Source organism: Pyxicephalus adspersus, chromosome 9, assembly GCF_032062135.1.
Source record: "Pyxicephalus adspersus chromosome 9, UCB_Pads_2.0, whole genome shotgun sequence".
Lineage (NCBI taxonomy): Eukaryota > Metazoa > Chordata > Amphibia > Anura > Pyxicephalidae > Pyxicephalus > Pyxicephalus adspersus.
The window spans coordinates 1614264-1628532 of NC_092866.1; the positions used below are offsets into that span (position 1 = coordinate 1614264).

The window sequence follows — 14269 nt, forward strand, 5'->3', positions numbered from 1 at the left end:
TATTAATAAAAGTTAAAGAAAGGAAATTCATGAAAGCTGTCTGCACATGTAACTCCTCTAATAAAAGTGTCCTCCATCTTTTTTCAGCCATAACAAAGTTTTTCTCTATTGCTTCCTAAACAGCCAACAGCTTTCACACTTGTTCATCCCTGTGAATAATTAATCTGAAACTTTTTTTAGAGCTTGCTGAATGGTTTTCCGGCACACAGCAGCTGTTTAATCATCTTCTGCGAACAGTGGCGATGTATTTCGGCACATCACAAGCCGTCGTCATACCGCTGAAAGCTTCTAAGAGTCTTCTGACAAGACAAGGATGAAATTTCTGCAAGATCCACAGGGACCTTTTGAAAGATATGTTGTTTCACTGGGAGAAGAGGAGGAGGGCAACAGCCCAGGTCAGGTGCAAACCCGGGCCAGCAGACGGAAGAGCAGCCGACAGGCCTGAAAAGCATCTGACAGCAAAGAATAATACAGGGAGCAAGATACAGTGACAGCTCATCCAGCACCGCAACACCGGAATGGTGAAGTAGTCAGGTTCTTCAGCAGGGACTGTAAGCAAACAAACCGGTTTAATAGGTTGGAGAGTGCTATAATGATCATTGTGGGCCTCCACTTCTGTCTGCAGTTTACTACTCAGTGCATTTGTGATATGCATTACATACATGAGTGCAAGAGTCTGTCAGCGTTGGTGGAGATGTCATCACATCTCCACAGGGAAATGCCAACTATAACACAAGTCAGTAATTTGTTATTTACAATCCATTCTATAAAGACCAGCTGGCAGAAATAAATCCACTCCAATCACTGGGACTGGTCTGCAAGTGGATACTTATCAGCTGCCATAAAAATGTGGAAATCAAATGATGCCAAGAAAATATAATTCATGAAACAACTGGCAATGGAGCCCAGAGATTCGATGTGTACACTAGAAATGTTTATTAATTGATGAATGCAGGCAATCCCACAATGATATGTGGGGGTTCAATGCATCTGAACAGAATTGTGACTTCAATGCTGCTCCATCTTCACCAGCTTAGGTTCAGATTTACCCAGAAAATGCTTAGCAATCATATATATATATATATATATATACACAGGGGGGTTGGGGAGAGACACAGCGTGTCAGCTCCTCTGTACAGAAACTGATGGTAGTGGCTCAGTGTCCTCTGTACAGCGTTGCAGTATATGTCAGAGATATATAAATGTATAATAATAGTGTGTGAGTGTGGGGAGTACATTAGAGTGTCAGCTCCAGTGTACAGAGACGGATGGGACTGGCTCAGTGTCCTCTGTACAGCGCTGCGGTTTATGTCAGAGGTATGTACAGTAATTATAGGGTGTGACATGACAGTGTAAGCTTCTCTGGTGTAGATACATTGTATTAGACACTCCATAAAACAGTTTTATTAAAATTTTATGGTTCCTTTATAATAATAAACAAGTTAAGTAATCTGTGAAAAAAAGCTGGCATAGAAATCAAAGAGGTTGAAAGCAAACAAATGAACATTCAATCTATTTGGTCTGTATATTCCATTTACACTTCTGCATTCCTGATGCTGCATAGACGAGACAAGGTCCTGGCCCAACACTTATCTTTGCTTTTCCTTTATACAGAAAACGATTTGTTTTTCTTCACAGTCCGGCTCATATTTAAGGAATGTGAGGACCAAAAACTCTGCCTTAAATCAACGCCACTTGCTGACATGAGCTTCTTTACCCCTTTTTTGTGAGATATATTAATAAACGCTCGTTTAAAAGGATGACGGTTTGCATAAATGTATCAGGAAGTTTCAGTGGAAAGCTTGGCGCGGGGCTGCAGCACTGACAACATTTTTTAATTGATCAAAAGAGATTAGTTTTCTAAACACGAACATTCCATCATATGTGGAGGGAAAGTTCAGCCATATGTTGGAACGAATGTGATGGCCTTTTTCGGTACTCTACAGATAGAATGTTTCTAAAGGAAAGCACTCCCTCAGATGAGAAGCTAAAACACAGACAACTTACCAAAAAAAAGGGTTACAAAGAAGACTGTGCATTCTAAGGAAGAATCAGGAGACTGTCTCATTATTCTCTGCACTGCAGATTGTGTCAAAGCAATATAAATGTATAAAAATAAAAACAGTTTGTGACTTTGGTGTTATGTTAGAGTGTAAGCCTGTTTCATCCAGTGGGTACTGACTTCCCACTAAAGTACATTGCATGGAGTTGGTATATTCCCCAGCATTTCTGTGTGTTTCCTCCAGGTGTCTAATTTCTTCCAACAATAAATATGAATTCCCCTGAATTATCTGGTCCTTTTGTATTCATGTGTGTGACTATAGGGAAGGCCACATGAAGTCCTTGGCTCTAGCAGTCTGTATTGGGAGCATTATTTTGTAAAGAAGTAATAGTAATCTTCACTGGTCTTATTAAACAAGTTCCCAGTCCCCAAGTGTCTTTAGCTTCTAACCACATCTGTAACATATCCAGTCTCTGACTGTCATTTCCTTCAGTATGTCTGCAGTCTTTGACAGTCTGTCCTAGCAACACAGATACTGAAAATTATGTGTGGCCCTTTGCTGATGTCAGGGACCTCAGCCTATATCTCATAAGTTGACAACCACTGTATTATTATTAATAATAAACAGGATGTATATTACGCCAACATATTACGCATTAAATAGAAGTTGCAAATGACAGTCAGATACAGACAGTGACACAGGAGGAGGAAAGGACCCTGCCCCGAAGAACTTACAATCTAGAAGGTGGGGGAAGTATCACACAATAGGAGGGGGATATGGAGTGGTGGTAAGTAGTGAGGGTGAAGGGACAGAAGAAGGTGGGATGGGGAATTTGAAATGATAGATTTTAAGGGCTCTTTTAAATAAGCAGAAATTAGGAGCAAGCCGAATTGGATGAGGAAGACCATTCCAGAGAGTCGGGGCAGCTCTAGAAAAGTCTTGGAGCCATGCATGTGATGAGGTTATAAGTGAGGAAGTCATTAGTAGGTTTTTGCAAGAGCAAAGAGAGCGGCTAGGGGTTTACCAGGTCAGAAAAGATAAGTGGGACAAGAACTGTGGATTTTAAGGCAAAGCACAGGAGCTTGAATTTGATTCTCAGGTGAAATGGAAGCCAATGAAGAGCACTAAAAAAAAGAGGAGCGGCAGAAGTGGAGCGGTGGGAAGGATGGATGAATCTGGCTGCAGCACTCATAACGGATTGTAGAGGAGTCGGGTTAGTGGAAGACCAGGGAGGAGGAGGTTACAGTAGTCCAGACGAGAGATGAGAGCATGTACAGGGAGTTTGGTGGTCTCTGGGGACAGAGACTATTAGAGCGTAAGCTCCTTTTAGCTAGGGTTATCTTGGGGAATTTTCAGTGATATGTGGACGGCACTCTAGAAGATGTCATCCTTGTTTACAATATATGAGCAGATGAATGATGAAGTTAAACAATGTGAACACACGGACTTGTATAGTTGCAAAGTAAGTTTATAAGACGAAGTTCAGATAGACGATGAACAACTGCAGGTGTCCAACTGCTCCCAGGCAGTCAAGTTCAACCAAGACCGGTAAGGAGGAGATACTGACATGGATTCACAAGCATTTGCTGAAACTCTCTAGTCATTGGTTTAGTTTTTTTGTTTGTTTTTTTGTCACATTGTAAAGGCTCAGACTGACCTGATACAGTAAGTGGAGGTGGTGCACTACCTTCAAACATCTGTGAAAATAGTACTGAACCACTCTTATTAATTTAGATGATATTCAGGGCTTTGTGCAATTCAGTACTGGTTCAAAAGTGAACCTCTGTGTATGAATGATGCCTGAGGTTACTGAATAATGAGGAAGATCGGGTAAATGCCAAGGTTTTTTTTAAAACACATATGCAAAATAATGTAACCTGCATACACTGAACCAAAGATGTTCCCATTCTGCATATTCTTGAAATGATTACATTAAGATATTAGGCGAAACTTCATACAAAAAGCCTAAAGCCGAGAGCAGTGTGTTTCAGGACAACACAAGTTCCCAGCTACGGTCTGCACCCCACAGCCTGACTCCAACAGTCACGTAAGGATTAGATACTTTATTGAATGAGAGGCGCACATAAGAACGGACTCCAAACATCATTATTCCCATGGCTGACCTTATATTTGAGTCTTTATTATCAATAAAAGTTCATAAAACTTGTTACGCATCACAAAGATCCACCATATAGGTGCCAATTTTTTTTTTTCTTCAGAGAAAGATCATTATTAAATTGACTTTGCAGACCATCTTCATCTGTTTGACATTCCCACACAATCAGATTAGATTTCATTTGGTCTGGATGGAAAAATGTAATTGAATAATAGCAATATTGGCATGTGTATGAAGCTATTGCTTTTTTTGTTGTTTTTCCTCTAAATAATGTAAAAAATGGCAGTGTTAAATCGCTATTATACATACAGTACATACTCTATATGAGGAAGGTCATTTTCTGTTGCAGCATGACTATGCCCCTGCACCCTTCCTGCCCCAAAGTCAGCTCCATACAGACATGGTGTCAGCAATATGGTGTGGAGGAACTATGATGGATGATTGGAATGCTGATTGAAAGTCTTAAGGTCTTCTTACCTAATATTAGAACCTGGCCCCACAAATAGGGACACGTTCCAACAAACAAGTTCCAAAGTCTTGTGGAAAACCTTCCTAGAAAGTGCCATATTTAAATAAAAGGACGGGGGAGCTATATATTAATGACTATGGTCTTTTAATGGAATTTCCATCAAGCTCATATAGGTACAATGGTCGTGCATCCAGAGACTTTTGGCCATTTAGTGTATATGTGGCAGAACTTCAAAAGATAAAGGGCTCCGATTCCAAAAAGCCCTTGGCTGTCCCATAAACTAAAATTAGTAATCAGCCCACTTAATGAGTAATTAGAATGAATTCAGCTCTTTCCTGCAGAACATTGTTTCCAAATATAAAATGTTGTGATTTGTTTTCTCCACTTTGGTCAGCTATTTAACTATTGATCTTTTTTCCCAGGACCAGAGACAGGTCAATGGAAGTTTGGTTACAATGGAGTATAATCAGGTATTACTTATACAGTGATTAACTTTGAAGGCTCTCAAAAGAGCCTTGTAAAAATACAATCAGTTTATAAATGATGCTAAATGATGTGTTTCTCTTTTCCCAAAACAAATGTACAAATGCTGCATTTCCAGCTGTACACTGTTTACTTTCTCATTTTCTTTTTTTTCCCTCTTTCTAAAAATCCTGTTTGTTTCCCTCTTGATTATTCAAAGCAGATGTGCAGTGAGCATGGACCTGCCCTTCAGATCTACTCCCATCTGGCCCGGAAGCTTAGTGTTTCAGGAATTAAAGGGGAACGCGTGAACCAAAATTCCCCTTTTGTTGATTGTGTACTAGCTAGCTGTATCACAGAACATGAAAAGTAAGACTCTCCAGAGCCAAATGATTTTGTCTTGCAGCCTATGGGTCTTGGATTTGATGCCCACCAGACTTAAATCTGTGGGGAGTTTATGTGTTCTTTTAGGATTCATGCAGATTACCTTTGACATTCCAAAACATTTTGGAATGCAAAAGGTTTGATAGTATACCTGGCTTCGCTACCCCAACTGGTCTCCCAGTGCTTCTCTGTATGTCCGAGATGGGAATGTTACAATGCCAGCTTTTCAGATCATTGAGATACAATAATCCCATGAACCCAAGAACCTCAGCCTTCCATTTTACTGCACTGTAATATTAAGATTCATCAGGAGTGGTGATGCTAGTGAAAGTATTTTTGAGAAAAACTCAGGGAATGTAGAGAGGGTCCTGTCTATATTATAGAAAGTGAATGACAACAATGGGGTTCTGTTTGTTCAAAAAACCCAATAAATTTCATGAGTTTGGTGAACTAAAACTTTTTTTTTCAGTTTTGAATAGATTTGCTAAGAGTACATTTCCCATCTAAGACAAAGTTTTTAATGAGAATTTTTTTGCCAGTATATGAGCTTCTCATCCTCGTCTGTAAACTCATACACATGAACATAAGTCTGAAAAACAAACAAACCGAGTGGATTGTAGAAGGTACATCTCATAAAATGCAGTGTAATTCCTAGCTCTCTTATACATCAGATCTTTGCATTGGAATAAAATTGTACTACACAATAATTATGACAGCAAATAATTACAGCTCTGTGCAAAGTTCATCTACCGTCTACTGCCCTCTACTGTTCACAAATGTTAGGACTGAGCACACATTTCTAAAAATCCTTTTTATATGGAAAAAAGTGTCGGGCTATCTAAATTTATTGAACTATTACAGGCTGGTATACACATTCTTGTTTAAATTTCCTGTGCTGGACCGGATTCAGCTCTCGACTCCAACTCAAGTCACACAAGAAAAGCTGCAAATTACTTCCTATTCTTTTGTAAAAGTTTAACTATGGAAAAGAAAGTGCAACTTGTTGTAAATAAAGATATTAAAAAGATGACTTTTTAACATCCCATTTCTCCATTGTAAAAGAAACACAGTTGTATTACAAGCAGCCTGCATCCTTATATACTAGAGACAGCAGCATAACTCTAAGGACAACAGAACAACCCCCCACCTCCAGTCCTGAAGGACTGGGGAGGTGGTGCTGTAGATTGGCATTAACCCCCATTCTCCTGAAGTGTCTGGTTGGTCACATCTTTATGGAAAGCAGAAAGGGCATGTGATTCCTTGCATCATCATCAACATCATGAAAAAACACAGTGGCTCTATACTATTGGAGGTGCTTACATTATGTAACATACCTTCCTTAAACTCTATGATAAGACAGAACATTCAGAGAAGGAGAGAATAAAGACTTGGGCCCTTGTTCACAGGGGTGATATGTGGTATTTTTTTAAACCATGCAAATAGTGTGCTGCAATGCAGTACAAACTATTTTCTATAAGAATGTGTGACTAATTTGCCCTGGAAATGCCCTAAAAAAAACCCTTCCTCTACTTTCTGCCCTCTCACCTGGAAGTGTCAATATACAGACTTGTACTATAGAAGGGGCATTTTAGTGATGCTGGTGTCCATTGATCTGCAGTTATATTTTTACACACCCATCAGGAGGCTGCTAATTAAATGTCTGCACATACACTTCCATGGAATGTTAAAAACTTCCATTATACTGGGAGTTGCAGAAAAGATTGTAGACATCAATCCAATGGACATTCCATAATCCTTTGGTGTTCTCAGACTGCATCTAATGACAGCTCAGTGATAACACTGCATGATAATGAACTTTTATAATCCTATTATAACTCATAGCTCTGCTTAGTCATGTTAACAAGAAGAGATTTATTCAGTTTGCTCTCACAGCTTGCATGCTAAATTTTGCAATCAAAGTTTCAGACCACTCACATGGTAAATTCCTTACTGACTGATCTGTAAAGAATGGTGCATCCATTATCTGATTTTAGCCTGATTTTGGAACCTGTATACTGTTTTGACGTTGTTACTTTCATGTATGTCCAGCTTGATTATTTTTTGTATTCTTTTTAGTTTTGGATTGTGCAGTAAAGAGATAAAACTTCTGTTGGGGTTTTATCATCATTTGGACACTAACGAAGGCAAATGTTTCCTGCAGGGTCCTGGATGGCAGAAAAAACAGAATAATTATAATTTTTAAACAAATAACTGGATTTAATCCCCATTGCTTGGTTTTATGTTAGTAACTAACAAAGAAACAATTGGGGATGACAGTTGAGAAATTGTCAGCTCCTAATAAAAGAATCAGCAAAGTTTCATATATCCACTGCGATGATTGTCCCTGAATACTTCTGTTCCAATGACAGGAAGGTCGTCTGATAACTGACACTAAGAGAGACAAGGATGGGTATTTGTTTGATTAGTTTGTCTGTATTAGTCTGTCATTTGCAATCCCTATTTAATGTACAGCGCTGCGTAATATGTTGGCGCTATATAAATCCTGTTTAATAATAATAATAATAATAATAATAATTAGTTCATATACAAATTGTAATTTCAGACATTTCCAGGAAGATACAATGTTCAGTCCTGACACCCTAATAAAACATTTATTCTCTGTTACCTAGCCTGCTCTGTATCATGTCAGTGGATAATGGACTTTGTAATTAATAAAACATATAAAAGGGGCACAAATTGCAAACACTTTTTCATAGTTTGTACATCTGGGTAAAGGGATACAAATGTTTTATTTGTTCTGGTTGTAGAATATTATTATTAGATAACCACAGCTGATAGGATGGAGCTGCGGAATCTTCCTAATAACTCCACTGTCCCCCTCACCATCAACCACAGCCGCATCTTGCCATGAATTAAATCATCTCCACATCTAAACTTAGAAAGGGCCCCAGGCTACAACCTGCAGATAATGAATGTTCCTGGGAATCGAAGGCTGGAGAAACCTTCCAACTTTCCAGTGTGTTCCTAATTGCTGCCGAACAGATCCATCAATACAATGCACAAGGCAAATGTTTTCATTCTATAAATGGGAGGCTTTTTTTCATGTTTGCTGGAAAAGCTATTGAGTGCTGAACCCAATTGCGCTGCCAAACTTAAAACAACAGTGGGTCTTGTGGTTTTAGTTTGACATCAAAGCTGCAAGCACATAAAGGCAGCTCACAAGGCTGACACTGCAGGTTGCTATTTATAAATCTGATACGGTCTCCGTTAAAGGGATATTGTCAGACCCCTCTATCCCCTATGATATTTATCTTAATGAGGAGCACTGCAAAGGCTTCAAAAAACTTTCTTCTCCATCTGCACCACGGCTGGTATTCAGTAAGAACAGTTTACAGTCTGCGGCGTAATCTTTACCTTTGTGTATCTATCATCTTTACACAACGCTTCTCGCTGCAATAACATCCAGTCTATCCGATTACTGAGAGATGACGCTGTGTGACCACAAGGCACACAGGACTCCATGTATTTGGAAAGTCTCAAAGGAAAGGAATGTTTCCATTTGGTTAATTTGTACATTACACCTAAGTGTCTGAAAGAAAAGTCTGTGTTACTGTTCTCCAATATTTTCCCTGCAAAAAAAGCCACAGTTAATTAAAAAAAAAGAAAAATAGAAAATAGAAAACATGGTTATGGCTGATCATGCAATTAAATTAATTAAAATTAAAATGGCAGTAACATGGGGGGACATCAGGTGCAATTACAAACTTGCAGCTATCAGCACAAAGAAATGGGTTTGGAGTGAGGGTTTTTTTTTTTAAAGAATATCCTGTCCTAAAGCTGTTTTTGGTATTACACCCTGCATGTTCAGACAATCAAAATGCAAAGGCAGAAAACCACCCTGGCATTGACCTTGTCTCCCCAAATGTATTATTATTTATTATTATTATTATTATTATTATTTATAAACAGGATTTATAAAGCGCAAACATATTACACAGTACACTGTACTTTAAATAGGGGTTGCAAATGACAGACAGATACAGACAGTGACACAGGAGGAGGAGAGGAGCTTACAATCTAGGGTGTGGGATATGGAATGGTAGGAATTAGTGAGGGTTTTAGGAGACAGAAGACGACAGGTAGGAAAGTTTGAAAAAATGGTTTTGAGGGCTGTTTTACTTGCAGAAAGTAGGAGAAAGCCGAATAGGTTGAGGAAGGCTTTTCAAGAGAGTGGGGACAGCTCTAGAAAAGTCTTGAAGCCGTGTGTGTGATGAGGTTATGAGTGAGGAAGTCATTGGAGGAGTGAAGAGAGTAGTCAGGGGCAGAAATATAAGTGGAACAAGAACGGTGGAGAGATTTGAAGGCAAAGCACAGGAGCTTGCCTGGAAAAGCCCAAGAACAAATAACCAGAGATGTTTATATGTTTAACAAACATAAATACCGTCTCATAACCCTGTTAAGTTTAAACTGGCCAAAACATTTTCTATAGTCACCTTTGCTACAGGTCACAGCTAACAAGTAACCTTGGTGTCTGCAGATAATGTGGTTCAGTGCCAGACAAATGATTTAAACTGAAGTCAGATCTCTTTATTATGAGCTGTTAAATGCCCCTCTCAGAGTCATGCTGCTTCTTCATCAAGCCACAAGTACAAATAGCGGTAGATGAATGGCGCACTGTCAGACCACACTGCCACTTAGTAAGTCAACCTCATGTGTTTTACAGACTCAATGCGAAGCTATGACAGGAAGATGTAAACTCTCAAACCACTATGTTCCAAATGAAGAGGGCTCCAATTTTTGATATAACTTTCTAGATGCATGCTAAAAGTAAAACAATAAAATACATGTTTTGCAACTGATTATTGTATTTCCCTCCTAAATGTGATGGTTCTTCTGGCCGTAACTATTCTGAGATAAGTGTATGAGAGAGATATTGGCAAACGGCACAGCAACATACTTCTATTTAGCAAGAAAGAAGAGGACAGCTTGGATTTATGCTTTGGCACGGACATAATAGATCAGACGTGTAATCTTCAGATGCCACAAAAGCATGAACTGACTGAAGACAATGTTCCCCAGAAACAAACATTGCGCTAGTCGTTGGGACAGAGACCTAAGCACACAGCATAACAAAATGTAACATTAAAAGTGTCCTCCCCGATTATCTATAATATACTTTTTCTGCATTGTTATCTAAAATGCGGGCATTTGTGTGCTTGTTTATCTACTTTAATGGAAGCCTGTCGGCATAAAAATATGGAGGCGGCCACATTGAGGACTTCTCTCCAGATTCTGGGACTGTAATATTTATCATTGATCTGGAACAATTAAACACCTTGGGAGTTCCCACTTAACTTCCTGTTCCAGTTGTCTCTTTGAACCATGCACTTGCAGACCAGTGACTGACATCTAAAGGACCCAGCGTCTCCAGGTTGTTAACCTGCTTTGACTACATACATGAATTATAGTTCCTATTGCACATCTGCAGACACACAAACTAACTTTGCTCCTCTACTTATAAATCATGAGATGGCAGCTTTTATATCCAAAGCAGAACTTGAGGAAATTAGACAGGACATGACTGGAGGTCCTCTAATACAGAAGAATTGTACAAACCTACATTTATATCTTTGTTGGATTATAACCTGCACCGAAAACTTATTGATCAAACAATGTTTTACTTTTATAAATGTCTAACGTGTCAGTGAGAAGAATACTTAGCATTGGTGCACAGAGAATCTTCTGTTTTTGTACCCTTGGTTGTGTAAATTCTTCCAAAGAAATGTATGCACATAAGATTTGAGAAAAAGTTTGAAAAACGTTTATATGAGTTGTGACAGTGTAGCAATGCAGATGTAGTGCATGGATATTAAATATGTCTGCAGTGAGGATAATAAGGTGTTATTGTTTTTTTAAACAAAAATAGAATTGAGAAGTAAAAAAGTAGAGAATACACAGAGTAATAAATCAAACCTTAACCTAATAACATAAACACTGAAATTATAAGGCAATTTTTGGGGCGGTGGCACTGTATGGAGATGGAAGAAAACCTTTATCAAAGTAAAATGTAATCTACAGTTTAGCCATAAATAAACTGAAAGGTGTCTACATGTCAGGGGCCACCTGTGAGTCCCTAGGGCATAATCACAGTTTTTGGCACACCCAGATTCCAAGCTTTTGCACTCAATACCAACTTCCCATCTGAAAAAAATATACAGCTGAATTTAGTCATCAGATTAATCCCTTCAGACAGAGACAGGCAGCCTCCAGCTCAGCCATAAACTCTTGGGACAAATCCATTTCTGATGAATAAGTTTCAGTGTGCATCACCAAAAATCATCGGAAGGGCCAGAGCAGAAGACTGCCAGTCCCCAGTATGAACTTATCAAGCCTTTACACTATGCACACACGCTGGAAACTAACTCGAAACAAAGAAAATGTTTAATTGTTCCGTGAACTGAGTAACCGAGAACAATTTTATTTGACTGTGTTGAGAAGTCTCCCAGAGTTTATTCTAACACTCAGGGGGCTAACAAAACCCATGTGTGTGAGCAATACCCCCTATAACATAGAAATGGTGGGAACAGCATCGGACAACCAGGAACAGTATGGAGTGCATAGGAGGTCAGATGAATGGCTTTTATAATCCTCACTTTACAAAAGAAGAGGTCGTAAATAGAAGGGTGTAAATGTAGCTATGGATCCTTTGTGACTTTTTGTTTTGGGGAAGATAACAGCCCAACCACTGAATATAAGTTGTATCAGACTAGCTGGAAAAGCCAAATAAAACAGTGTGCATGCAGCTGCCTACAGACGTCGTCCATATGACAAAAAATCAAAAGCATACAATACACACACAATGAAAACCATTTGCTCAAAAACTATTAGAAGAAACAAATATACCAATGATATAGTGCTACAGAAATAACATGAATATTACAGAGAAATGTTACCACCAACATGAATTCCAAGCAGTTATACTGAAATGGTTCAGGGAATACCAGCCAATACATAAAAACCAGAGCACAAGATATTATAAACTGTTGACATATTTAAGATATACAATAACCTGTACACGACATCCAATGAAACCCTCTGCCGGGAGAGAATGTTGTTAGAATTGGCTTCGTAAACGAAGGCAGAAATGGCGGGAGACAGCTGTAAGCGGCTCAGGGAGAGTGGGGTTTCAAATATTTATAGTGAGTCTTGCCTAAAAAATCATTGCAATAAAGGTCCCTTAATAAATCCATATACTGGGGTTCAGGACAGAACAAAACTGCTGCATGCAGCAACTATTCATTTAACATTCCCCCTTGTACAGTATGTGTGGCCGATATTACACATGCAGAGGTTTAAGAAGTTGATTAATATATATACTTAAAGCACATGTATTTATAACACTATGGAATTGCAAGAAAAAGTGGATGCATGTTTACCAATCTGTAATTTTTGTTGCACTCAATAGGTTACCCAGCCGCTGTGTAGGCGAAAAACCACAGGACCTGGGATTGATCTTTATTACCTGCACAGGTCATAAGCTTTCCACACTTCTGCCTTGTATGTCATTATGCTCCTATATTTGAATAAGGAGCAGAGCAAATCACTGTGCAGAACAGCGTGGAGTCCAACCCAGTTTTCTCTCTTCTCATTTAATTGGCAGCAACATTTAGTAAAACAAGCAACAATCGGCTGATACAAGTGTAAAAGTAAAAAAGGATGGGGAGGGGGATGGAATCACCCTATAACATGCCCCCCCTCTGTAGCAACTACTTTCTTTACTACTATCGGAAAGGTTACTGGAGGTTGCATTCCATCATTCAGTTAGCAGGGCCACCTTCACCACCTCCCACCAATGGATAACTGTTAGTATAAATAAAGCAAAAGGTAACAATTTTTGTAACAATAAATGCAAGTTCTTATTTCAGTTTTTATAGTGGTGCAGAAGATAATAAGGCAGTTATATAAAGAACAAGGGTTGTTGATAGCATGGAAACTCAATTTCACCATAAGTGTCAATGCTGCTTCTATCAACAAGAGAGAAAAAATTTCATTCACCATGAGTGTGGGGTGATGTTATCTACACACCACCCCCCTGGACGCTGCGTTCACTTACACAATTCTCACCAAATTCTGCAAGAATCTGTAATGAAGCATGAAGTATATGAAGTATATCCTTGTCTTATTAATTTACCCTCAGAATTGGAACGTATTTATTCTGCTTGGCTCTGTTTATCATACAAGGTATTTTTGTTTGGTTTGTGGTTGTGAGTTTTGTAAGATGAGATCAGCCTGTCTACAAAAGACCATATGGAAACAAACACAACAGAATTTTCCACAAAGTTAATGCTAATGATGACAAAGGTTACCTGGCCGTCCTGACCCACATGGACTTGATGAATTTGCAGATTGCCCTACAAAACAATGCAAACAGAGCTGTTAGGTGGGAGATGAACAAGCAATGCAGTGACATTTATTCACAAATTTCTACTCTAGGCCGCCTTTGTCAGCTTATTCTAGGAAGTCTATTAACCCAGAGAATTCTTCACAAGTCTGCCATTTGCTGGCAATAAAACCGACCCGTGTACGCCTGTGCTTAACAAGCATAACCACAGCCGGTACTCAGCAAGTTTATAAATCTTCCACGTTTAACTACTCTATTATTTTAGTTTTTTTTCACCATCTGGGGAGAATAGTTCATTTGTAGACTAAAGACATTTTAAAGGTCATCTCCACCTAAATAATATTTTTAGTGATCACTGACAAGCTGAATTTTCTTAGATGGCCTAGGTAAGTCTTAGGACTTTGGTATTGAGATTTCCCCCAGTAGTTTGTGTCTCTGCTCCTCCCACAATGGGGAGATTTCCCCCAGTAGTT

The 14269-nt window shown here is 38.9% G+C and overlaps 1 protein-coding gene across 2 annotated transcripts in view; it reads right to left on the reverse strand.

Annotated features, from left to right (window-relative positions):
- Positions 1–14269, reverse strand: part of BANP (BTG3 associated nuclear protein) — a 210087-nt gene that overhangs the window by 55088 nt on the left and 140730 nt on the right. For both annotated transcript variants that reach the window (XM_072421339.1, XM_072421340.1), the window contains exon 11: positions 13762–13806. In XM_072421339.1, coding sequence (XP_072277440.1) covers positions 13762–13806 — 45 coding nt within the window. The remainder of the gene's footprint in view (positions 1–13761; positions 13807–14269) is intronic.